Consider the following 25,874-nt stretch of genomic DNA (forward strand, 5'->3'; position numbering starts at 1 on the left):
CACAGCATAACAATGTGTTTATTTTGTGTGAAATGTAAATTCAGTAAGACAGCCAATACTGTTCGTATAGCAGAATCACATCAAAATATATAATAAATAATGGCTTGCAAAATTGTCTTTTTCTTTTAAATAAATTGATGATACAAACTGTTAAATTGTCTGTTTAAAATCATTTGACAAAAACATACATATAGCATAAGTCCTTTTGCACAAAAAGTATCACAGTCGAAACCTGTGGTTTAGGGGTTAACACATACTTCAGACATGCTGGCCATTGGTGCTAATGTGCAGGTTTAAGTTTGGTCTGGCGTGTATAGTGATTTCTTTGCTTCACTTTTAACCAACTTGATATTTAAGTGCTTTCTTGATATTACATAAAATAAAATATTACAAACTGCATCAATGAAAAAATTAAAAGCACATTCCAAATAATTTCATTACGTTTTCCCACACACAGATTCAGTAGGAATGTTAGTCTCATTTAACTTTGGCATATGTTTGTTTGTGCATTTGAAACTATTTGGACTTTTGCATTTTGGTAACGAATTTGAAGTATTGTGAGCATAGGCTACAGTCTTTCTTAATTTGACTGCACTGGAGTTTGCTTTTTTATGTAAAATAGATGGTTGCCGCACTTCAGATTTGGATAAAGGACAAGTACGCTGCCTAGACCGTGAACGAGAGCATGACGAAAGGGTGAGTTTTGTTAAATCTGCTGAAACTGAATTATTTCCTTTAGTCCTCACCTGACTGGATGGGCTTTCCATCTGTCTTGGACGATTGGCATTTTGTATTATGGCAGTTGTTGGGCGAGACCTGACTGCTTTTCCTTGCTCCCTTTGTATAGTTGCAGCCTGAAATTTCTCCAGCTCTAGTAAGCGTGCCACCATAGGTGTAAAACAAGGGTCGCTTACATGCAGCTTTTGCTGAGTCTCTAATAAAACTGGGAGAACCTCAGGGTAAACTTGCTCTTCTTCTCCAGTCTCTGTTAATTCTAGATGTCTCTCGGATGAGTCTGGCCTCAGGTCCAGTTTGACAGGAGTTGTCCACTTTGAGATGGGAATATTGTCTTTTTCTAGGTCGGAGAGGTCACTGTCTTCACACTCAACTGACATCCGGTTGGAGTTATTTAAGGAGCACTGTTCATTTACATTACCATCGAGAGGTCCACGGTTGCAGGTGTCTGAACTGCTACAATGTGAATCGCTCATTCCCTTTGTCTCATCTGTTCTGTCATCCCTTGAAGACACAACAAGGGTGACCTGTATGTTTTCTACTGGTGGTCTGGTTTCAGATTTGTGATGGTCAGATACTTGTTCTTGTTTGCTCTTGAGGATTGGAGGCTGAAGACCAAGGCTGTGCCATCTATGCGAAAGCATCCTTAACTGGGTTGTATTAAGTTGCTTCACCCTGATTAAAATCAACAAAGCAATGACAAGATTAATCTTTCTCCAGATGCCATTTAACCTCAAATATCCTAGTAGTGTTACATGGCGTATTACTTTCAAGTTGGCAAAGTGTGTGATATTGTCTAATATTGCAGCACTATACAAAGCTATATTCATATAGGGCTACTGTAGAGACACGGCAGCAACTTCCATGTAAGGGGACCCACAGTGTACAGCTGCAAAAAAAATAGAGACCGTTTCAATGGTCCCTTTCATTTTTTCTTGATTTATATGTGTTTAAGTACAATTATATTTTTTGTTTCATTCAGTCAACTACCGACAACATTAATTTTCTGCCTAATTCACAATAAAAAATAATGTTTTTATTTGCATTTATTTACTGAAAATTGTGCTCTTTCCTCGCCATTGATGAGTTATCTCGTTAATTAAGAAAAATATTTGCATAAAGTGTTAACAAAGACTTTTTAATCTGCAATACCGCGGTTATTCAATTTATGAAAAAACTGAAGCCAAAAAGTTATTTACTAATTTTAAACTCTGTGTATGTTTTGATAATCGCTCTGAATCTGATCTCTAACTAAATTCTTTCATAAAAATGCAATTATTTCAGCTTTTTGATAATTTTTTTTATTTTTAAATACAAATACCCATATTTAAGAGTTTATAAACACAGAAAAAATATAGATAGGATGAAATCTTTTTCCCCATTTGTTTGTATATATTTGTATGTTTATACACTCACCTAAAGGATTATTAGGAACACCTCTTCAATTTCTCATTAATGCAATTATCTAATCCACCAATCGCAGTAGCTTCAATGCATTTAGGGGTGTGGTCCTTGTCAAGACAATCTCCTGAACTCCAAACTGAATGTCAGAATGGGAAAGAAAGGTGATTTAAGCAATTTTGAGCGTGGAATGGTTGTTGGTGCCAGACGGGCCGGTCTGAGTATTTCACAATCTGCTCAGTTACTGGGATTTTCACGCACAACCATTTCTAGGGTTTACAAAGAATGGTGTGAAAAGGAAAAAACATCCAGTATGCGGCAGTCCTGTGGGTGAAAATGCCTTGTTGATGCTAGAGGTCAGAGGAGAATGTGCCGACTGATTCAAGATGATAGAAGAGCAACTTTGACTGAAATAACCACTCGTTACAACCGAGGTATGCAACAAAGCATTAGAGAAGCCACAACACGCACAAACTTGAGGCGGATAGGCTACAACAGCAGAAGACCACACCGGGTACCACCACTCATTTCCACTACAAATAGGAAAAAGAGGCTACAATATGCACAAGATCACCAAAATTGGACAGTTGAAGACTGGAAAAATGTTGCCTGGTCTGATGAGTCTCGATTTCTGTTGAGACATTCAGATAGTAGGGTCAAAATTTGGCAAAAACAGAATGAGAACATGGATCCATCATGCCTTGTTATAACTGTGCAAACTGTTAGTGGTGGTGTAATGGTGTGGGGGATGTTTTCTTGGCACACTTTAGGCCCCTTAGTGCCAATTGGGCATCGTTTAAATGCCACGGCCTACCTGAGCATTGTTTCTGACCATGTCCATTGCTTTATGGCCACCTCTGATGGTTACTTCAGCAGGATAATTCACCATGTCACAAAGCTTGAATCGTTTCAAATAGGTTTCTTGAACATGAAAATGAGTTCACTGTACTAAAATGGCCCCCACAGTCACCAGATATCAACCCAATAGAGCATCTTTGGGATGTGGTGGAACGGGAGCTTGGTGTCCTGGTTGTGCATCTCACAAATCTCCATCAACTGCAAGATGCTATCCTGTCAATATGGGCCAACATTTCTAAAGAATGCTTTTAGCACCTTGTTGAATCAATGCCACGTAGAATTAAGGCAGTTCTGAAGGTGAAAGGGGGTCAAACAAAGTATTAGTATGGTGTTCCTAATAATCCTTTAGGTGAGTGTATATTTTTAGAATACATTTTTCCTGGAAAGGCATTTTCGTGAAACTTTTGGGAAAATCACAAAAAATTGCCTATGGGCACCTTTAAAAAATTACTAGTGGGGAATGAGTTAGGGGGGAAACGTGCTCATATAACAAAAAAGATGCAGTGTTTTCCAATCTTCAATACTGTATTCATTTCTCAACAACAAATTACTAATGTTTTTACATGCATTATAGGAAAGATTAGAAAAAGATTTTTTTAAAACACCCAAAACTGGAGTGGTCCCAAAACGTCTCATTCTAAGGTAATAAAAACAATACAGTTCATTTTGTAAGGTTTTTATACACCACTGATAAAATGGTTATGTAAATTATATTGCATTTCTGTCAAGAGATCCTTCCAAAAGTTAAACAATGCACCTTTAATATCACTTTACACAGACTTTAAGATTGCTGGCAGACGCAGCGAGTTCCAGTGCCAAGTGCTGTCTGGAAATGATCTGCATTTCTAATATATTCAGTACATGCACTGAAAACAAACCGGGAGGTAATATAGTACCACCTAGCCTATATATGTATGTACATGTAACACTGTCCCTGTCAAATTAAATTTGAATCAATATTCAAAAGCTCTCTAGACTTACATGACCCTAGCATGGTGCTGGCTGTCAATGTCTGATGGGTCAAAGCAGTCAGTATCTACTTACACTTCAGATGATTTTGTTTGGCTGCAACAGGTTGTTGGTTCCTGGGCATTAGGAATGCTGGCTTGTAAAGATACCTGCACAAAAAATTGCATTTCAATCTTTGTGATTCTCTTCAAAGTATATATATTCACTCTTACATTCAATTGCACTAGATTTCACACTTAACATTCTGTTATCTCCAAATAAATTATGTTAGATCTTCTCTCACAAGAACCAACTTTTCTTATTGAATTTTAACCTGCTTGTTTTAAAGTACTTTACTTTTTAATGGATGTCAATTGTCAAAAAGTTTACAAAGATGCATTCGCAGGGTAAAAACTATGGACATGTTTAACTAAAATTGACAACCTGAAACTAAATCTAAACGGTTCCAACATCACTATTGCAGCTGGTCATTTTATCTTACTGTATATACTATCGTTTATTTTTATTTTATTATAATTTTACCTTTGTAATCCAAGTAAATTCATGTGCAGAAATACTATCATGATATACCTGTTGTGTGCTTACTACTGTAGACATGTGCAGAGTTTCAAGTCGGTGTATCAACTGAGTAATGTAGATGTCCTGTACAATTCAAAAGTATCAATAGACAATCTGACGTGCAATTTAAAGTACACCTTATATGTAAACACAAATTCATTTCTTCTGTAAGCCATACAAGAGTCATGCTCATAAGAAGGAACTCATACCTTGTCACTTTCAGCCGACGAACAGACACCTGTGTTGAAACAAGACGTCAAGGTAAACCATCCTTTCAGGTATACAAGAAAGCATCAAGTGTTACGTGGACCTGCACTCACCTGCAGGTGGTGGTGTAGCATCTGCCGTCATTCTCCAGTTGAGCGTTTCATTATACTGTAGCAGCCTAGGTGTGTTCGACTTCCTACAGCGCTGCGCAGATCGATCGACGCACGACATCAAAGTACCGCGAGAGAGATTCGTGATGTCATACTCCGATCGGTCTGCGCAGTACTGCATCAAGTTCAACACACCTAATGGTAGCCTATAATATAAATAGTTTTTCGTATTTATTTTCATTAATCTCCATGCATCTTCCATTGTTCCAGCCTTATGTTAAAAAAAATACAATTTTAATGTCCCCTTGTCAATTAGGCCTACTACCTTTCAAATACAACCGACATTTCAAATTCAACCGACGATTGTGTCGTATTTGCATACTGGACTGTGATTGGTTTAGCGCCCATTTATTTGTATATTGGCAATGCTCCGTCTTTTATGTTTGTCTGTAAATGGCATAAAACTTACAGTTGAGACAGCTGTCTGCAGATGTACCGAGAGCCATTATCCAGCTGTTCCAGAGTTCTGTTTTAAATATTTATACATCATTTCAGCCGCATGCGGTAAGAACATGTGTACGATGAACATGAAAGTTTTTAGAACCCCACACGTCTATGGCTGACTAACGTTACGTGTAACTTATATCTACTGATCCAAAACAACTTTTCGCAGGTACTCCATTGTACCTGGTTATACTGACAAAAGAAGTTTGAGCGGACGAGTTGAGTTTCTCTGACAGGCGACTTCCTTCTCGTACACAGGAATGATGAAACACTGTAACCATGGCAACCCAACACTCCACTCTCGTGAGCTTTGTTATCACCTTGCTCATTGCTCAACATTTATTTATGTCTGAAATATCACCTGTTAGTCTTGTATTCGACAACTTTAAGCATCTCAATTTTGTTTTCAACTTTAAGCACCTGTTGCACGTTACTGTTACAGCACTAGGAGGCGCCAGATATATAATAAAGCTATTTACGTTTCTCTGTCAAATCTATACATACGGTAGTTTAATACAGTTATTTAATTGTGTATCCAATGTATTTATTTGTGATTACCAACCAAGCTAGCAGCAGTCACGTGTACCTTCAAAGAGCACACGTTTGAAAGAACATTATGTCGTCTTGTCACCCACTTCCTGTCGTGAGTATCTGGCAACCATATGCGTTGTTTGTACCATGTGGTTGTCTGACCTTGTCTGCACCTCGGCATGTTTACAATATTTCTAACAGTTACTATGTAAAAATAGTGTGTGCTTAGGGTGTCTATGTGTGTACAGGTTTAGCTATATAGCTATATTTGTGAGGCCCAAATTTCATCAACAATATTATGACAACCAACTTTATTAGATAAAACCTGTCCAAATTTCAATATAATAACATGCTCATGTTTTTGTGAGGGTTGGGTTCAACCATACCCAGATAGCACAGGTACAGTGCAAGATGTCTGGTAAAGATCTGGAATACATCTGGTGTGTAAAAACATCTTATAAAGGTCTTAGAAAGAGCTGCTTAACATACATTCTAAATCAAAAACTTCTTGCAGACGTCTTCAATATGTCTATATGACATTTTTTAGGAAACTTCTCAGAGACGTATTGCAGATGAGCAATCTAAATAATACGTCTGGCAGATGTAAACGCAGATATCAAATAGACATCTTCGAGATGTATGTGTGCTATCAGGGTAGGGGATAGAAAATATCAGAAACCTGATATAAAATAAACTGGAAGTCAATGAAATTACCTCACAAATATAGTAAAACAAACGTGTGTGTGTGTGTGTGTTTTGTTTTGTTTTGTTTTGAGTATATGTGTCTTCCCACAAGACCCACAGTGTGTGTAAACTAGACAGATACGTACGTCATAGTCCCAACGGCTCTTACCACAATGCGTGTGTTCGATGTATGGCAGTCTGCCAGGTTTCAATGACAAGCATCATAAAAACATACTCTTTTATTATTAATAGGCATAATGCTTGGATGTCTGCCACCTTACTAATATCTCTGTAAATGACATTCTTTCGATGCAACTCTTTGGTGTTTATAATTAACTGCATGTGTTTGTCTGGTTGTAGGTTGATGGGACTAAAATTCAGCCTACCCTACTGAAAATCCAGCTAAGACCAGCATAAGCTGGTGAGCTGGTTTTAACTGGTCTCCCAGCTTGGTTTTAGCTGGTATTGCTGGTGTAGCAAGCTGGTCTAGCTGTGTTTTGGTCACTTTTTAAGCTGGTCTAGCTGGACTTAGCTGGTCATGCTGAAAGACCAGCTGACCCACCAGCTTTGCCAGGCTGGGAGGACCAGCTTAGACCACCAGATAAGCCAGATAAAACCATCTACCAGCAGCTTATGCTGGTCTTTGCTGTTTTTTCAGTATAGGGTAGTTATTCAACAGTGACAAAATCAGTGCACACTGTTTTATTGATAATGTCTTTATTGATATTGTATTTTGTTATTTGTTTGTGATACAAGATATACAAAATGAGCAGCAAATACTTATTATTTCACATCACACCAAAACCACATAGACAACAGTGGGTATAAAAAACTTGCATGAATAATACAAAAACATTCACAGTTTGTGTAAAGATGAAACACCAACGTCTTAATATTATACATTAGTAAAAAAATCCATAATATTTACAGAAGAAAACAACATGTCAAATTCAGTGGTCATACATGATAAATCTCGTTATATACAACGTGTAGAAAAATATTTAATGCTGAACAAGTGATGGAAGGTACCATTAAATAGGTAACCATGATTCCCCCTGTGACAACACACTCTTTAATATCCATATTCATACAGGGCACAATACTTGATCTGGATTTGACATTCACATTAAAAGCCCAGTCAAACAAAGAGAACTATGTTCTGCGTTCAAGGTTGCAGGCATGGCCCCACAGTGTGCGTTTTCAAGCATGCATAAATGCTCACGTGGAAACATGGCCAACATCTGTTTCAAAATTCAGATGCCAAGCACCTGCGTAAGCTAAGCAAACCTCACTGACAGTCTCCAGAGACAGTTCACAGCGAGAGAGCATTGGTGGTTTCTGTGTCCGACATGACAGAGGAACGATGTGGGCCTGCCTGCAGCAACTTAGACTTCTTTTGGGCTGAAACGCAGCCGTAGCTATGGAATATACGGGCCACGTCCTTTCGGAAGCGCACACCGACGAAAACGTAAAGGAATGGGTTTAGGCAGCTGTGCATGTAGGCGAGACTCTTCATGACTTGGGTGGTGATATCAAATTGTTGGACCTCATTGCAGTTTGTGACGGTCGTGTTGGCCGCCTGGGTGGCTTGGAAGACTAACATGCTGTTGTACGGGAGCTGAGAGAAGATGAACACGGCCACAACTGCCAAAATGACACGCATGGCCTTGTGCTTCTGAAAGTTCCTCGTCTTGAGTAAGGTGCGGATGATGACGGCATAGCAGAAGATCATGACTATGAGGGGAATGCAGAAGCCCATGCAGATTTGGAGGCTCAGCACCAGAATTTTGGTACGGTTGTTTTCGTTGTTCCAGTAGATCAGGGAGCAAAAATGATTGCCATCCATGTCCTCTTTGCTGCTGGCAAAAAGAAATTCTGGAATTGCCAACAAAACAGCCAGGAACCAGACTATGACACAAATGAGCTTGCTGTACAGCAATCGACTCCTCTTGCTGTTTTGCGCCGTAATAGTCTTGACGATGACTATGTAGCGGTCAACGCTGATGCAGGTGAGAAGAAATACGCTGCTGAAGAAGTTGATTTTGTAAATGGCTGAAACGGTTTTGCAGAGGGCGGAGCCGAAGGTCCAGCCGTAGATTGAATCGGCGGCCCAGAACGGTAGCGTGCACAGAAAGAACAGATCTGCAAGAGCCAGGTTCAGTAGATAGACATCCGTCATAGTCTTCAGACGGTTCTTAAAGTGGGTATATATCCAGACCACCATGGAGTTGCCGATGGCTCCTAGAATCACGATGATCCAATAGAGGGCAGGCTCGTAATACATGCGAAACTGTCTGACCAGTGCCTTGTCACATAATGATGCACCATCTTCATAATCAATAGTAGGCGTGGAGGAATCCTCATCGTAATCCTGTGATATAAAACAAATCATTATTATTAACCCCTAAAAATGACAACTTGTTTAAGTAAGAAATGCACAACAACAGGACGTGTTTTTAGTAAATATTAGCAAACTTACATTTTCTGAAGTTAGCCCCCCGAATACAGTCACAAGCTCAGTCACGTTCATCTAAACAGACAAAAAAAATATATTAACAACAATTCTGAGTGAACTTTGCATTGTGCAAGCTGTTTATTGATATAGTCTTAAAAAATAGCCAGTTACTTACTTTGCTTTCTGGAAGAAAGAACTGTATGGTAAAAAAAAGAAGCAGTCCACTACAGTGTCCTCTCGGTAACAAAAATCACTCTCACGTTGTTTGTGGCGGCAAGTCTGTTTTGCAGAAGCTTTTAAGGAGGGTAAACCACAGTGACGCACGAGTGACATGAACTCATTCGCACTTTTTTTCACTTGACTTGAGTGTTGCCTCCAAACACAACGGCAAAAAAAAAAAATTTTACAAGCCAATTTAATACCTGTTTAAAAATAGTGCCCAATTTTACAAAACTATCATACACTATTATCTGATATGGTTTATGACTGCATACATACAGTAATGAAAATTACATATAACATCTTTTATATTTTTAAACAATAGATGCAAAAAATCCTACTGAATTTGTTTATGCAATATGCATTGCTTTAAAGGGATAGTTCACTTTAAGATGAACATTTTGTCATCATTTACTCATCCTCGTGTTGTTTTAAACCTGTATGAATTTCTTTTTTCTGATAAACACAGAATATTTTTTTTTGAGAAATGATGGTAAACACAGCAGATAGTGTCCATTGACATCCATAGTAGGAATAAAAAAATAGAATGGAATTTAATAGGTACTTTCAACTGTGTGCTTACCATCATTTATCAAAATATTTTCTTCATTATTTATCACAATACTTTCAAAATATTTTTTCCTACTATGGAAGTCAATGGTCACTATCTGCTGTGTGTTTACCATCATTTCTCAAAATATCTTCTTTTGTGTTTATCAGAAAAAAGAAATTCATACAGGTTTAAAACAACATAAGGATGAGTAAATGATGGCAGAATTTTCATTTTAAAGTGAACTATCCCTTTAAGTGGCTCTAACTTGGATAAAAGATGGAAATCCTCTTAATTTTTACCTGTAACTTCATCCCCCCTTTAAAACTTAGACCTCCACCAACACTTTCAGCAACATTTCTTGTCTGATATATTGTTTATGCTAAGTAAAATCAACACTTCTTCTTGTATTTGTCGAATGTTGACGTGTGCCATACAGAATTACACTTTCCATGAACAGAATGCTTGTGTTTTGTCTTTGAATGGATATTCAATTTGTTTCTTCACCTATGATTGGTCATTTCATTTATTACCTGTAGCACCAGTAAGGATATGCATGCTTCATCTCCCCATTTTGGCTTCTAACGCCCATTAGATGTCTGATTCATTTACTAAACATATTGTGGCTGTTTATCCAACCCAAATGCAAGATGATTTGTCACATCGAGAAAATCCTATCATACGTTTCAAAACCAAAACGTGGGGTTCATATTTGACTACACAAACTTTGAAAGTCAGTACAAGTTATCACAAATCATCTGCTTCTCCATTAACAGATTAAAGGAATAGTTTACCCAAAAATGAAATTTCTGTCATTATTCACTTGCCCTCATGTTGTTTTTAAAACTTGGATGAATTTCTTTATTCTGTTGAACATGAAGATACACTCACCTAAAGGATTATTAGGAACACATGTTCAATTTTTTCATTAATACAATGGTGAAATGGTGTGGGGGATGTTTTCTTGGAACACTTTAGGCCCCTTAGTGCCAATTGGGACTTGTTTAAATGCCACAGCCTACCTGAGCATTGTTTCTGACCATGTCCATCCCTTTATGACCACCATGTACCCATCCTCTGATGGCTACTTCCAGCAGGATAATGCACCATGTCACAAAGCTCGAATCATTTCAAATTGGTTTCTTGAACATGACAATGAGTTCACTGTACTGAAATGGCCTCCACAGTCACCAGATCTCAACCCAATAGAGCATCTTTGGGATGTGGTGGGACGGGAGCTTTGTGCCCTGGATGTGCATCCCACAAATCTCCAACAACTGCAAGATGCTATCCTATCAATATGGGCCAACATTTCTAAAGAATGCTTTCAGCACCTTGTTGAATCAATGCCACATAGAATAAAGGCAGTTATGAAGGCGAAATACAGTCAAACACAGTATTAGTATGGTGTTCCTAATAATCCTTTAGGTGAGTGTATATTTTATATAAAGAAGTTATATTTTTTTGGCCATTTTGTCTTTATTTTTAACAGTGAACAGGATCGGCAAATGACCACGAGCCATCGTCGCCAAACTCGGGTCGCCGAAAGTGTGAAAGCACCACATGTCAGAGCGCTGCCCACTACACCATCGGCTTCGACGAACATTGAAATATTTTGATAAATGATGGTAAGCACACAATTGACGGTACCCATTAACTTCCATAGTATTGTTTTTTCCTACTATGGAAGTAAATGGGTAACGTATGCGTGGTTATCATCATTTATCAAAATATCTTTATGTTTAACAGAATAAAGAAACTCCAAAAAACTACATGAGGGTGAGTAAATGATGACCGAATTTAATTTTTTGCATGAACTATCCCTTTAACCGTGAACTTTTGTTTTTGACATAGTCAAGTAACTCATTTGGAAAAAAAAGGAAGCACCTGTAAATGTTTCGTCGTCTTCCCTTTTTTCTGTTTTGTAAAGTCTGTCATTGTGGTCAGTCACATTGCAAGTGACGTGACGTTACAGAATCCTATCAGCACAAACAGAAAAAACTGATCATTTTTACCCTGCTAGCCAATGCATGAAAAATCTCACATTAGTTATGTGTCAGTGCTTCTCACTTTTACCCCACTGTCCACTTACACCAACAACAACACTTAAATGATCTTCGTCTTAATGCTGAAGTTGTCTACACTTTATCATTGCATGTATGGTTCCTTGCTCAAGTGTGAATCTTTGCACGCCAGACATCCTGTTTATCTTAGAAATAGTGTATCACCAGACACTTATTTTGCTTAATTTTATGCACTTTTACGCCATATCCTGAGATGTTTCCTCTTTATGATACGCCAAACACAAAACAACACCTTCCCCACTGACAAGTGCAAGATTCAATTAACAATTTTGTAGGTAAGCTTATCGTTCAAGTTAGCGTTGGTGTCAGCACTAGGCATGTATTGCAATTGGTATTATCTTAGATATATAACGTCATTTCAACAATTTGATTTCATAATTCAATATTTGTCTTATCATTCATATGCAGAGATGATTTACAGTTACAAAACCAAAAAAAAAAAAATCCCAAGGTTGTGGGTTTGAAGTAACATAATAGTACCAAAAATATGTAGTCTACAAATCCAATGTGCTGTAAAACTGTATGCAAAACTGTAATGCACTTTGTTTAAACATCTCATTTGTCATTCGGTGTGAAAATGGGTTCGATATACCCACCTTGTTTAAAATTAAACATAACAAAAGTGAATAGTGGAAATAAGATGTGTCACAAATGTTGGTGTGGGGGGTCATATTCCACTGCCTCTAAATTTAAACCTATCCGCCCTCTATAGGTGTCTTTTGCGCAAACAAACCACAAAATGTTCCCCTTCTACCCTCTGTGTGTTTACAGTGACCTGGTCAAACTGAAGCACTGAAGGCTCTATTTCCTCAAACTTGAAAAACATTTTTTTTTCACGTTAACACGTGCTTGACAGTCTTTCAGTATGCAAACATCTCTTGTTGCGCTAAACTTGAGCATAAAGACTCTGAACTTATTTGAAATGATTATTGTCGTTCACACATGCAGCTATTCTCATAGTGTCGTAAAAGATTCAAAAAGAAGATGCAATTTACTCTCGTTTTAAATCAGTGCAGACTGATATGAAACTTGATTTAGGTGGTGTCCCACTCACTACAGCAGTTTGCGTGACAAGGCCATGAGAAGTTATTCACTACTAAGAACATTCTGCGGTAAACATTTGCACGACAGCTAGAACCACACGTCTACATACAGGAACCAAACTACAGATAATGTCATGCCCCCTCATAACTGTCACTTTGTGTGTTCATCAACTCACTTTTACATGCAAGTAAACATTTTTGTTGAAATGATTCAGATGTGTAGATGTAGGTCCTGAAGCTAATATGCATCTGACTTTCTGCTTTATTTTATTTATTTGTTTTTTTTTATTTGTCAGAAAAAATAGTCCCCAAGCTGTTACTGGTACAGTACCCTTTAAAATGTCCTAATGTGTACCATTTATGATGTATATCTATACATGTGAGGTACCAATATGCATTCTTTGGTAGCCTAATGTGTACTTTTGATGTACGTTTTATTAACTCTTTAGGTGCAAAGTTGTACTTTTTGAAAAGGGTACCACCCCAGTGTCTGCTAAGGATCATTTTAAGACCATTTTCTATCTTTTAAACAATGTTGAATGTACCTGTACCTCTCTTTAGGTTGGTTTGAGTGCTTACACCGCCACCATAACCTTCTGTCACATGATGTTTTTGAAAGTGTCATGAGCCCTGTGGCATCACGGTGGTTTGGTATCAAAATGGAAAAAGTTTAAAAAACAAAATGACACGATGGGAGCGTGATTACACAAAGCGTGACTTCCTCAATTTTGTCAGCAGATACGACAAGCATCCTAAAAAAACAACCATCTGAGGAAAGACAAGAGATATGAGGGAATCAGTTTATAATTTGCAAAAACAGCAGCATTGGGTTTAGAGGATATAGAGATAATCATTACAGAGATCGTGTAACAGATATGAGCTGATACAGGCGCACCTGTTCCAGTTTTAGCGGCTGTTAATAGTTCACACAAAAACAAACTCTAAAATCACAAAAGCTTGCATATAATGTCATTTTAGCACATACTGGTGCATTACTAAGTAATATAACAATGTTTGCATGTATGATATTTGCTGTACGCTCTCAGAAATAAAGGTACAAAAGTTGTCACTGGGACGGTACCTTTTAAAAAGGTCCTAATATGTACCATTTTAAGGTATTGATATGCACCTTTTTTTGAGAGAGAGAGTGTATGATGAAATATTGCACAAGTATCAAAAATTGGTTGGAAACCATGAAGTGCAGCTTTATTGAAAAAACAGAGGGTGGAGCTCCACATGTTTGGGCTGAAGGTTTTCAAGGGGGTCTGCATTCATGAAGCGCACGCCTTGCAAAATTTAAGAGGATTCAGTATCATCGGCGTCAGAGATGACTGATGTCTCTGTGTAGGAAAGATGAGTACGGAGAGACAGATGCTTTCACAAATAAAAACACTTCGGTTATCATGATGGAAATGATTGTCCACATACCTGTAATAATTTCTTTGACATTTATTGAACCGGCTGTCGGTCGAGGATAGTGGGTAGAAGGGATGAGAAAAAGAGAATTAGTGAGGGTACAGTATTTAACTTATTTCAGGCCCACTAAAGGCTGTGGTATATTTTTTCGTGTCTGCCACAATGTCAATGATTGCAAAGTCAAGCACTGAAGCTTTGCTGAATGTACTCCGCCTAATAAAAATGAATTATGGTTTTATACACTTTTAAAGATAAAAGGTGCTTAAATTGTTCTTCATAGTGATGTCAGAAAAGAACCATTTTGGTTTCTTAAAGAATCATTCTTCAAAGAATAACTTATTTCTTACACTTTTATCAATAACCTTTTTTGAAACAGAAAGATTTATTGCATTTTAAGTGTTCTTTGTGGAAAATTGTTCTTCTATAAGCACCTTTACTTTTAAGAAGTCTAATGTAAGTCTAATGTATTGTTGCATTGTAATGTAAGGTAATGTGAGATGTAGAGGTAGCTGGACAATGAAAATACGCTTTGGGTTAATGTATTTATCATAGAAAATAATATTCATAAACCTTCACTCTGCCCTTGCATGTTAAAGTGAAACTTGCCTGTCAGGACGGATCTAGTTTGTATGTCCTTTGGGGCTGGGTTAAGGGGTGTCCTGGGGGGTACTGGTTTGGGGTACATCCCTCCCTACGGGATGGAAAAGCGCAGATGAGCCCTTCCCATGCCCCTGGACTTTTGACCATCATTAAAGTAAAATAGGACTTTATCTATTTACACGATTGAGATTCCTTGAATGTTTATGAACACCGTTTTCCTCATAAAACCACAGATGTGCACTTTTGCTGAACTATTGACACATGTCAACTGATTCACTGGCCGTCATGCGCTCCGCGTGTGAAAAACAAATGAATCAGCTTTCAAACCAAAGAATAGCTTCAGCCTAACACGCTAATGTCTGGATTATTGTTATGGCAAAGTTGACATAAGTGACGCTGTCTGTGAATCCAGGCTAAATGTCATAATCAATTTTTATGAGAATAGCATCAAATATTGAATTTAGTCATTGATTTCGATCTTTGTCAACCTTATTCAGTCACTATTAAATATATCAAGGTCATATGGTTCTTTACATTATGTGTGATGTAATATGTAAATCACAAAAAATGACTTTAGCTGGGTTTTTCACAGACTGGGTAACACATGGGGTGTTTAATGCTTCCCATAGCAGGGAGATCTTTCTCAGTTATTTTGTCACAATACTCAGACTCATAACTATAGTATAATAATACATTATGTTGGTTAAAGAGCCATGCGATGTGCGTCATAACTATAACAGGATAACCCCAACAGTGATTAACAGTTAAGTAAATACTCAACAAGAGACAACTTGATAAAACTAATAGGATACAAGTCTGACCACAGAAGTTTTCCAGTGCATTCAGGAAACCCCCCAATGACTGTGGTACTCCCATTACTTTGAATTCTTGATACGTATTACACCAGCTTCTAATAAATCAAACACCTCGAAATATACAAAGACCATTCTTACCTGAAAAAGTGTAGGAGGAGTCAGAGAACTCTGGCATTCTGAAAGTCATAAAGCAAAAAATGACAAAAAATTAAATTTGAAGGCAGTCAATTATATTTTAGAGTACGGGTAGGTGTAAGGGTATATATTTGTACTAATATTTATTCACACTGCTGGACATTTTAAAATGAAATGCACTGTAATGGACTCCATGCCACCCTGAAGCTAGAGACCAGTGGGGGCTCGTGACTGCTCTTCCGAGGGGCGCAAATTCAAAATATGTGTTCGGAGTGTCATGTGTTTTGCTCATGTTTTCAAAATATGTGTTTGTTGCGTCATGTGAAACATGTGCATTACGTGTCTTGTCAAAATAGGTGCCTGCTGCACATGCGTCAAAACCGTTTATGAAAAAAGAGACGTTCACAAAATACACACAGTAAACTCTAATTACGCATGAGATTATGCGAGTATCTGACAAACGCGAGCGTCTCTTTTATCATAAACCCTTTAGACGCGTCTGCAGCAGGCACTTATTTTGACAAAACACGTGATGCACATAGGTTCACTTGACGCGCAGAACACATATATTGAAATTACGAACCACACAGATGACGGGCTACATACATGTTGTGACGAACTTCGCATCGAGCGCCCTCGAAAAAAGAATTCACCGGACGCCACTGCTAGAGACCATTGAAGTGTAGTTCATACCTGGAGTTTGTATTAGGACCTTGTAAAAGTGTACTGGTGCCCCAGCTAAACTGTAAAAATTCCTTGTTGCACTTAATTTTTTAAGTTTAATCAACTTGAATTTACAATTAATTTCAACTTTCTTGACTAGTGAGGAGTTACTATAATAAATAATATTTTTTTTACTTTATAGCTATTTTAACTTTATAGCAACTCCCCCAGTTGATTAAACTTTTTAACAGAATTTGACCATTTTATCTGATCATGTAGTAATGACAAAAATAGTGAAAAAAAACTTTTTGGGTATTTTTTGGATCAGTTCGAGACAAGACCAGCATATGTTGTGTTTTGGTGCTGGTTTGCAAGTGAACACCAGCTAAACCAGCATTAGCACCAGCATCCCATGCTGGTCATACCAGCAAGACCAGCATATGTTGTGTTTTGGTGCTGGTATGCTGGTGTCCACCAGCTAATAATAATAATTCCCATGCTGGTCCATGCTGGTTTTATGCTGTTTTTTTCAGCAGTGGTCTCTAGTGTGTGACATATTTACTTGAAGTCATCTTCTTCCAGCAGTTTTCTGTAGGTGGAGATTTCCACATCCAGAGCAAGTTTGATGTCCAGTAGCTCTTGGTAGGCCAGGATCTGTTTGTGAAGGTCTGTTTTAGCGACCTCTATGGCTGATGTGAGGCTGGCAATTTGTGCCTGGTACTCGGCCACACCCACACTGGACTGAGCCTGGGCTTCTGCTAGACTTTGCTCCAGACTCATGTTCTGAAAAGAGACGAAGCAATATAACCAATACATTAGATATAAATCTTAGTTCATGTTAATTTAAAAATGTACCAATTTACCATTAGTTCATGCAAGATTAATAAATGCTGAGAAACTAAAATGTTCATTATTAGTTCATTTTCTATGCTTATATGCATTTCACTAATGTTAACAAAAACAACCTTATTGTAAAGTCTTACTCAGATGTCTTTAATGTCTGCGATCATTATCTTTTTTGTTAGACATAATGAAGGTATCTTAATGACTGAGTACAGATTGAAATCAATGAGTGACATCAAACTTTGGCGCTCCTAATCTCATCATTAAATAATGAAACTTTAACCTGGGTTTCACAGAAAGGTTCACAAATTTTAAAATTATTTTAAAAGCATCTAATGGAAAAATGTAAATGTATCTTTTTACAGAATAATTTACCAAATTTACAGTACTGCCTCCTTAAAAGCATTAAAACGATGTACACAGCACCAAAGAAATCCACCTAATGTTTCAGCCCTTCTACAGTATCGCATATTCACAGACAGGTTATTGTAAATGATGTCAGAAAAAACCCTCAAGTGTGTGAAGTGTGAGAATAGTTGTCTGGGAAACAGTGTTTTCTGCAACAGCTTTAACTTATCGTGTGGCATTGGGGCTTTTACTGTCAATATGAAACGGCTGAGATCAATAAACCACTTCCGATGTTCTCTGCTTCCTGTCTCACAGCTGTGATTTATTCAAAACATTTTGCATTCCTGGTGAGAACCTCTGCTGCAGGATTTTACTCTTTTGAACTGTTTCTGAAGACTGTAAATGTAACACAGTTATCAAAAGTCTGCTGGTTTGGAATAACCTTATAGATAACATCACCCGTGTCATATATATCAAAATGATTCTCTTACTGTAGCGACAAGACTCTGCAGCTCTAAATTCAGCGTCTGCAGTTCTTTCCTGGATGCTGTGATCTCAGCTTTAGTCGATGACACCGCCTCTGTGTTTTTGACGTTGACTGTTTGCATCTCATCCATCTGTAGTAAAAGGAAAACGTGATCTATCACCTGTACACCTTACTAATGACTCGAATATTTCAAACATATAAACTTGTGGTGTGCACACCTTGAGTTTGTAGTAAGCCTCAGCCTCTTCTCTGTGCTGCACCACAGACTTCTCATACTCCATACGTATTTTATTGAGCGCCGAAGAGATGTCGAATGACTTGACGGTGTCCACTTCAATCATTGAAACTGAAGTGTCCTTTGATGTCGTGCCCAGTTTAGATTGCAATGAAGACAGCTCCTAAAGTGATGGATACAATAAAGCGGGACAAATATTTGCATAAAAAACGATACACATTGCATATAGATTTTGAAATAGATGTATAGGCTACTTATGTCAGTACCTCCTCCTGCGTTTTGGTGATGAAGTCCAGTTCATTTTTCAGGCTGGAGAATTTGGCATCCAAATCGATTCGGAGGTCAGAGGCCATTTCAATGTCCTGAAAGGGAATGCAGGAATGTTTTTGTTTACTGTAATGTTGAAGTAATTTATTTTAATACCAATAAATTATAATTATTAAAGAATAATTTTACCTTTTTCATAGCTGCAATGTCCGACTCGAGTTGAAACTTCACTCCTTGTTCAAAGTCAAGCCTTATTGAAAAGCAAAACAAAAATTAGGTAATCAAAAAGAGGGTTATTTCAACCCATGGTTGGGTATGTGTGGAAAAAAAACTCAACTGTTGGGTTTAAATTAACGTATGCTGCTTGTTTCAACCCAGAAGGTTGGTTTTGTGAACCCATTTTTATGTCAAATTATGGACATTTCTCATCTAGGTTAATTTAATCCAGCAGTGGGGTTTGTTCATATTTTACCCAACACAACCTAGTGTTCTAATACACTCAAAAAATATTTAACCCAGGGCTGGGTAACTATAGGACAGAACACATTTCTGGGTTAAAATGACCCCCCAAAAAATGGGTTGTTTTAACCCAACTGCTGGGTTATTGTTAATCAACCATGTTGAAACAACCCAATAGTTGGGTTAAAACAACCCATTATTTGGGTCTTTTTAACCCAGAAATGTGTTCTGTCTTATAGTTACCCAACCCTGGGTTAAAAACAACCCAATATTTTTTTGTGTGTACACTTAAACTGTAATGTCAACAAAAAATATTACACTTTAAAAATGCTGGATTATTTTCAACCCAGTGTTGGATCAAAAACAAACAAAAACAGCCTTTGTGTTAAACTACCCAGACAATATTTATATTTGGCCCAACAATGGGTTAAAACAGCCCAGCATAGATTAATTTTCAACTCAACTGTTTGGGTTCATCCCTTTTTGACCCAACGCTGGGTTGAAAATAACCCAGCACTCTTCCCAAAACAGAAAACTCACTTAGCCTTCAGTTCATGAGCAGCTCCACGGACGTTGTCCAACTCGATCTCCAGCTTGACGGTGTCGATGGTGAGCGTTTCCAACGTGCTACGATATTCGCTCAGCTGGGACTCGTACTCCACGGTGGTGGTGCCGGATGAGTCCGGGGACATATCTGTTCCTCCGGTCAACTGGGACAGCTTGGCCTCCAGAGCCGCGTTTTCTTGCTGTAGCGCTCGCACTTTGCCCATGTACGCAGAGAAGCGGTCATTAAGGCTGGAAAGCGTGTGCTTCTCAGCAGCTCTGGAAAGAATCGGGGCCAATGAGGCGCCTGCCCCGGGACCGGCCATGAAAGCGGAGCTTGCGCCGAGCCCTCCTGCGGCAATGGCACGACCCATTGAGAATGCAGGACTGGCAACCAGAGCTCCTCCGCCACCACCACCACCCAGGGCCAGTCCTGCGCCGGCTCCTGCACCTCCACCGTAGCCGAAACCCAGACCTCCACCGGCCCCAGCACCGAAGCCCAGTCCCAGTCCCCCTCCGTAGCCCAATCCTCCACCTAAGCCCGCTCCACCCCCTAGCCCCAGACCCAGTCTTGCTCCTCCACCACCTCGAGCCAGGCCGAGACCTCCGTATCCCCCAGACATTCTGGAAGAGGACAACGACAGGGACACAGACATGGTAAACAGCTATGGGTCTCTGCTGAAGGACTGAATAGACCAAAGACTGCAGGTAGGGTGAACGTCGAATGCGATGTGTTTAAATAGGGTTTGCTTAGAGGCAGGGCAATGTGAAAAAGGACACTGTGGGGTACGGATAAGCTATGACTTGTTTTAGTGAAAAGGTATGGCGTCGGTTGTCTATTAAATGTCATATTCTCACCTGCAGGCACATTTTTTGTGCAGGACAGGTTTTAATCGAAGTGCTGTTTTTGCACTGTAAGCGAAATGATGAATAGCACTTCAATCATTTTTTTACTTCAATGTATGAACATATATAAAACATTTTGAATTGATCTGCTTTATTTTCTATTAGAGAGCTGAAATGATGTCCACTTGAAGCCAATGCTGAAGGAGAGTGCACCATATGGTTGCATTGTCCAACAATGCAAAGTCTTTCCCCGATTTATGAAATAAGCAAAATTCAGATTAAATAGACTCTAGAGCCGTTTCTCAATGTCAAGGATACTTCTTTGGCAGGACTAGGAGGTATCCTTGACAAGTCACTTCCTTCAGAGGCTAGGCGAGGCTACTCTTAAGCATTCGGAGAACACGTTAAATGGAACAGGCTAGCAAGTGCACGTCATTGCGTGATTGAAAGGTGTGCTTTCAGTGCTGCGCGCATAGGATTGTGGTTGATTTCAGCGTGTGAAGAGCACGAAGGATACACATACACATCCTTTCTTATATATGGGATATTTCTCGAACGAAGGACTCAGTCCTTGGCTGAAATTTTGAGGATCCTCGACATTGGAACAGTCCTTCGACGGACGTCAATGACGTAGCATCCTCGAAATTCTGGCTTCTGAGGATCCTTCCTTGACATTGAGAAACGGCTAAGAAGAATTAATTTTGATGTTTGTTTAGGTCATAGGGTGAATGCTGGCATCAGTGAGAGTAATAAATGTGAATCTGACAGTCATGTGCTTGTTCTTGTAAGTCTTAAGGGCAGACTCTACTGATGGGTCTGTGCCTGTTCTGGTGACAGGTGAAACATATTTTTACTCTTGTTTCAAACCTCATGACATGATCAAGGCATAACTGGGCGTTTCTTTTTATGGGCATTTTTGGGCTTGTGCAGAATTTTGTAATTTTTGTGTTTTTTCCTGAACTGAGATCACCCATAGATACATTTAAATGTAATTCAATAGAAATTTTTAACAGTATTATCTTAACAGATGGACTGTTGTAAGGAACCAAACAATGTGACCTTTGTGAAAATTATTTCAATATTCTATAAAAACACCTGATTTCAAAAACGCAGACAATATGAGAAATATCAATATAAGATACAAAAATCCCCTGAAGATCAAGTGGGTGGGGAAAGAGGAAACAACAAGATTGTCTCTAGTTAATTGGAATAATGGGACTCTCTACTGGTTGCTTTGAACGTCAGCAATGTCTGCTGTGCTGTTCACACTTCTCCTCGGGATGTTTATGTCTGATTATTTGGAATGTATTCATCAGCACTGATAATAACCTTACTTATAATGCAGAAATAACCAGCAAAACTATGGTGAGAAACTTACTTGAAGGCAAAAACCACATCAGTATTTCTATTAGGTACTTTAACGGTGTGAAAGACCCCTCAACAACACATTCCCAGAGCTCTCTGTTCTGAGAAACAAATAATGTGAAACTAAAGTTGTTTCTGGGTTTATGTGCTCAAATGTTTCTGCTTTGTTTTTATGACCTTGTGCCAGTTTCAGTTTCGTACAGAAAACCCCTGAATGCACATAAAAGTCGAACACTGCAAAAGTCGGTGGAGAAGAAAAGAATGAATTTCCTCTAAATAAAATGACAAGATAGACAGACAGAAAGACAGGCGAACAGATGATGATAGGACAGGCAGACCGACACACACACACACACACACACAGATACCTGTAGTAGATACATACACTAACCGATAGATGGATGTATAAATAGGTAGACAGACAGACTGACTGACTGACTTACAGACACCTATTTATCTATCTATGTATCGCTGTCTGTAGGTCAGTCTGTCTGTCTGCCTAGTTATACACTCATCTAAAGGATTATTGGGAATCTGTTCAATTTCTCATTAATGCAATTATTTAACCAACCAATCACATGGCAGTTGCTTCAATGCATTTAGGGGTGTGGTCCTGGTCAAGACAATCTCCTGAACTCCAAACTGAATGTCAGAATGGGAAAGAAAAGTATTTAAGCAATTTTGAGCGTGGCATGGTTGTTGGTTCCAGACGGGCCGGTCTGAGTATTTCACAATCTGCTCAGTTACTGGGATTTTTACGCACAACCATTTCTAGGGTTTACAAAGAATGGTGTGAAAAAGGGAAAAATATCCAGTATGCAGCAGTTCTGTGGGTGAAAATGCCTTGTTGATGCTGGAGGTCAGAGGAGAATGAGCCAACTGATTCAAGATGATAGAAGAGCAACTTTGACTTAAATAACCACTCGTTACAACCGAGGTATGCAGCAAAGCATTTGTGAAGCCACAACACGCACAACTTTGAGGCAGATGGGTTACAACAGCAGAAGACCCCACCGGGTACCACTCATCTCCACTACATATAGGAAAAAGAGGCTACAATTTGCACAAGCTCACCAAAATTGGACAGTTGAAGGCTGGAAAAATGTTGCCTGGTCTGATGAGTCTCGATTTCTGTTGAGACATTCAGATGGTAGAGTCAGAATTTGGCATAAACAGAATGAGAACATGGATCCATCATGCCTTGTTACCACTGTGCAGGCTGCTGGTGGTGGTGTAATGGTGTGAGGGATGTTTTTTGGCACACTTTAGGCCCCTTAGTGCCGATTGGGCATCGTTTAAATGCCACTGCCTACCTGAGCATTGTTTCTGATCATGTCCATCCCTTTATGACCACCATGTACCCATCCTCTGATGGCTACTTGCAGCAGGATAATGCACCATGTCACAAAGCTTAAATCATTTCAAATTGGTTTCTTGAACATGAGAATGAGTTCACTGTACTAAAATGCCCCCCACAGTCACCAGATCTCAACCCAATAGAGCATCTTTGGGATGTGGTGGGACGGGAGCTTCGTGCCCTGGATGTGCATCCCACAAATCTCCATCAACCGCAAGATGTTATCCTATCAATATGGGCCAACATTTCTAAAGAATGCTTTCAGCACCTTGTTGAATCAATGCCACGTAGAATTAAGGCAGTTCTGAAGACGAAAGGCGGTCAAACACAGTATTAGTATGGTGTTCCTAATAATCCTTTAGGTGAATGTATATAGGTAGACAGACAGACTGATTGACTTAAAGACACAGAGAGATAGACAGACAGACACTAACCGATAAATAGATATATAAATAGGCAGACAGACTTACAGACAGAGATATATAGATAGATAAATAAGTAGATAGCAGACCGACAGACAGATAGATACAGATAGATAGACAGACAGACATATAGATAGATAGACAAAGAGAGAGGCAGACACTAACCGATGTAGATAGATAGATATATAAATAGGCAGACAGACAGATTTACTTACAGACACGGATGGATAGATAGACAGACAGACAGACAAATATAGAAGAAAAGAGTGAATTTTCTTTAAATAAAATGACAAGATAGACGGAGAGAAAGACAGGTAGGCAGGCAGAAAATAAGTCAAGGATCTGTTATGTAAGGTTGCAGCTGTAGTTTTGAGCATCAGGTCTCTACAGGATAAATGACAGTCAGTTATGCGTCTGTTTCTCACTCTACCCTACAGCAGCCGTTTCGGCAGATCTGTTCATGTACAGGATTGAGATTAACAATGCTATATTTTTAGCACAACCTGGTCATCTTACTGCAGATGATCATGCAGTTCTTTTAAAGATGTTTTTTTTATTCAAAAAGACATTAAAGGGTAGAAAAGTATTGAGAGAGCATTAATCCAGCTCATTACCAATATATTAAATGTGGCATGGGTGTCACAATACGTCAATCTGTTATTTTACTGACACAGAAAAGTTAAGAGAGCCACATGGTGTCCCTAGACTTGTTACCCATGTTAACCACGTCTGGTGTAAATATAAAGTTGGCTGATTCCTTATGTTAAAAGCAGACACAGAAAACTTCATTGCTTTCTCACGGGAAATCAATATTTGACTTCCCTGTTTGATAACCCCCTTCAAACAGGAAGATGTGGCTTTGATAAAGACTATGTTTTAAAAATAAAAAACATGTTGTACATCTCTTAATCATTTTCTTTCTCTAGTGAAAGGAAGTAACGCTTTGCATATCTGTTATACATGAAAGCACATAAACAGACGTGTTTTCTGTGATTTGATGATAGCACAGTTTAGTTTTCATACTTTCATTGTCAAAGCCATTGACATAGGATGGCCATACATATCGAGGGAGGGGTCCTGGATTGGTCAGGGGCTCTGTAGAGCTTTCCTGAGAAGACCATTGTGCTGAGGCAGCCGAAAACTGCCTAGCAGAGACGAACAAAGAGCGGTGACCAACATCACAATGGTACAGAAACAAGAGAGCTTAAACAAAGACCCTTGTTTCCAGAAGGCCGGGCCACCATAAAGGGGCACGCGTCCCTATCTGTGCCGTTTAGCTGAAGAAAAAATATTTGAGTTCGCACTGTAGCAATGTATGCGGGCAAGTAGTGGCCAGCCGCCTAAAAAAAGCATCAGGAACAAAAATGCCTTTGCCACGACGTCGATCGTCCTTTCTGGGCCAGGCCTCTAATGAGTGGCCGGGCGGTGTGGGTCGCATGGGAGCCGCAGGGACCTCTGCACCCCGCGGGGTGTTTGTAGGCATGGCTCCTACTGGTGGTGCCAGTAGCCTGGGCACACGTGTGTCCCGCAGAGCTCTGGGCATCAGCAGCGTATTTCTGCAGGGTTTTAGGAGTTCCAGCGTCCCTGTGGTGACCTCTCACAGTGATAGAGGCCACCAGTTTGGCTTTGACAGTCTTAACACATGCCTGCTGGAGTATCGTGATAAAGTTCACGCTCTAGAGGAGCTTAACCAGCAGCTTGAGGAACAGATCAGACACTGCTTGGATCGTAAAGCCTCCAACGACGGGACATGGAGAGGACTGAAGCAAGACTGGGATGATCTTTATGTACAGGTACGCCAGGGTTGGTGTAGTACATCTTTCCCTTAAAAGTAAAGTAAAAGAAGAAGAAAAAATCATAATGAACAATAAAAAGGTTGGGTTGTTACAATACATGGTATATGGTAAAATATGGACAAACCCATCTGTTGGGTTTGGGTAAATGAATCTATGCTGGGTTGTTTCAATGGTTGGGTCAAATGTGGACATTCTCTACAACCGTAGATAGGCTTATGTTAGGTGTTGGGTTATTTTCAACCCAGAATTGGGTTAAAAAGGGACAAACCCAAGCGCTGAATTGAATTAACCCAAAAAATGTTTACATTTGACTCAACCACTGCTTGAAAACTGGGTCCATATTTTACTCAAAAATGGGTTGAAACAACC

At 39.0% G+C, this 25,874-nt stretch overlaps 4 protein-coding genes across 10 annotated transcripts in view; 1 reads left to right on the forward strand and 3 right to left on the reverse strand.

Moving 5' to 3' along the window:
- Positions 1 to 5,446, reverse strand: LOC129442044 (uncharacterized). 2 transcript variants are annotated; one of them, XM_055201831.2, is made up of 6 exons: positions 5,308 to 5,446; positions 4,842 to 5,044; positions 4,731 to 4,759; positions 4,534 to 4,605; positions 4,039 to 4,112; positions 1 to 1,410 (listed from the first exon to the last, which is right to left on the reverse strand). In XM_055201831.2, exons 2-6 carry the CDS (start codon positions 5,017 to 5,019, stop codon positions 438 to 440), a joined length of 1,326 nt encoding a protein of 441 aa, XP_055057806.2. In that variant the 5' UTR covers positions 5,020 to 5,044; positions 5,308 to 5,446; the 3' UTR covers positions 1 to 437. The 2 variants fall into 2 exon arrangements, with proteins under 2 accessions (XP_055057806.2, XP_055057805.2); XM_055201830.2 differs by lacking the exon at positions 5,308 to 5,446 and adding an exon at positions 5,164 to 5,292.
- bfsp2 (beaded filament structural protein 2, phakinin) overlaps positions 5,277 to 25,874 on the forward strand; it is a 26,346-nt gene continuing 5,748 nt past the window's right edge. Inside the window, exons 1-5 of one of the 5 annotated variants that reach the window (XM_073874398.1) lie at positions 5,376 to 5,402; positions 5,512 to 5,624; positions 11,274 to 11,409; positions 11,531 to 11,560; positions 25,272 to 25,502. In XM_073874398.1, the coding sequence (XP_073730499.1) occupies positions 11,404 to 11,409; positions 11,531 to 11,560; positions 25,272 to 25,502 (267 nt within the window). In that variant the 5' untranslated portion in view covers positions 5,376 to 5,402; positions 5,512 to 5,624; positions 11,274 to 11,403. Of the gene's footprint in view, positions 5,403 to 5,510; positions 5,646 to 5,908; positions 5,986 to 11,273; positions 11,410 to 11,530; positions 11,561 to 23,948; positions 25,503 to 25,874 lie in introns of those variants that run through there. The other 4 variants (XM_073874393.1, XM_055201839.2, XM_055201836.2 and 1 more) reach the window with 4 other exon arrangements.
- Positions 7,254 to 9,313, reverse strand: ccr9a (chemokine (C-C motif) receptor 9a). Its single transcript, XM_055201840.2, has 3 exons — positions 9,188 to 9,313; positions 9,037 to 9,087; positions 7,254 to 8,928 (listed from the first exon to the last, which is right to left on the reverse strand). The coding sequence occupies exons 2-3, from the start codon at positions 9,085 to 9,087 to the stop codon at positions 7,870 to 7,872; spliced, it is 1,110 nt and encodes a 369-aa protein (XP_055057815.2). The 5' UTR covers positions 9,188 to 9,313; the 3' UTR covers positions 7,254 to 7,869.
- On the reverse strand, positions 13,900 to 20,169 carry LOC129442046 (thread biopolymer filament subunit gamma). 2 transcript variants are annotated; one of them, XM_055201832.2, is made up of 9 exons: positions 19,717 to 20,169; positions 18,907 to 18,967; positions 18,717 to 18,812; positions 18,434 to 18,613; positions 18,220 to 18,345; positions 17,100 to 17,320; positions 15,878 to 15,915; positions 14,337 to 14,369; positions 13,900 to 14,248 (listed from the first exon to the last, which is right to left on the reverse strand). In XM_055201832.2, exons 1-9 carry the CDS (start codon positions 20,091 to 20,093, stop codon positions 14,205 to 14,207), a joined length of 1,176 nt encoding a protein of 391 aa, XP_055057807.2. In that variant the 5' UTR covers positions 20,094 to 20,169; the 3' UTR covers positions 13,900 to 14,204. The 2 variants fall into 2 exon arrangements, with proteins under 2 accessions (XP_055057807.2, XP_055057808.2); XM_055201833.2 differs by lacking the exons at positions 13,900 to 14,248; positions 14,337 to 14,369 and adding an exon at positions 14,919 to 15,015.

Source organism: Misgurnus anguillicaudatus, chromosome 2, assembly GCF_027580225.2.
Source record: "Misgurnus anguillicaudatus chromosome 2, ASM2758022v2, whole genome shotgun sequence".
NCBI lineage: Eukaryota > Metazoa > Chordata > Actinopteri > Cypriniformes > Cobitidae > Misgurnus > Misgurnus anguillicaudatus.

What these genes read in the sequence shown, in the direction of transcription:
- LOC129442046 (XM_055201832.2), bottom strand. Translation starts at nt 20,093, where the DNA reads ATGGGTCGTGCCATTGCCGCAGGAGGGCTCGGCGCAAGCTCCGCTTTC. An exon ending in TCACCAAAACGCAGGAGGAG is followed by an intron (nt 18,614 to 18,716) that starts GTACTGACATAA and finishes CCATCACTTTAG; the next exon opens with GAGCTGTCTTCATTGCAATC. An exon ending in CTGGAAGAAGATGACTTCAA is followed by an intron (nt 15,916 to 17,099) that starts GTAAATATGTCA and finishes TATGACTTTCAG; the next exon opens with AATGCCAGAGTTCTCTGACT.
- LOC129442044 (XM_055201830.2), bottom strand. Translation starts at nt 5,246, where the DNA reads ATGGGCGCTAAACCAATCACAGTCCAGTATGCAAATACGACACAATCG. An exon ending in TGCTACACCACCACCTGCAG is followed by an intron (nt 4,760 to 4,841) that starts GTGAGTGCAGGT and finishes GTTTCAACACAG; the next exon opens with GTGTCTGTTCGTCGGCTGAA. An exon ending in CGTCGGCTGAAAGTGACAAG is followed by an intron (nt 4,606 to 4,730) that starts GTATGAGTTCCT and finishes TGAATTGTACAG; the next exon opens with GACATCTACATTACTCAGTT.
- ccr9a (XM_055201840.2), bottom strand. Translation starts at nt 9,087, where the DNA reads ATGAACGTGACTGAGCTTGTGACTGTATTCGGGGGGCTAACTTCAGAA. An exon ending in GGGGGCTAACTTCAGAAAAT is followed by an intron (nt 8,929 to 9,036) that starts GTAAGTTTGCTA and finishes TTTATATCACAG; the next exon opens with GATTACGATGAGGATTCCTC.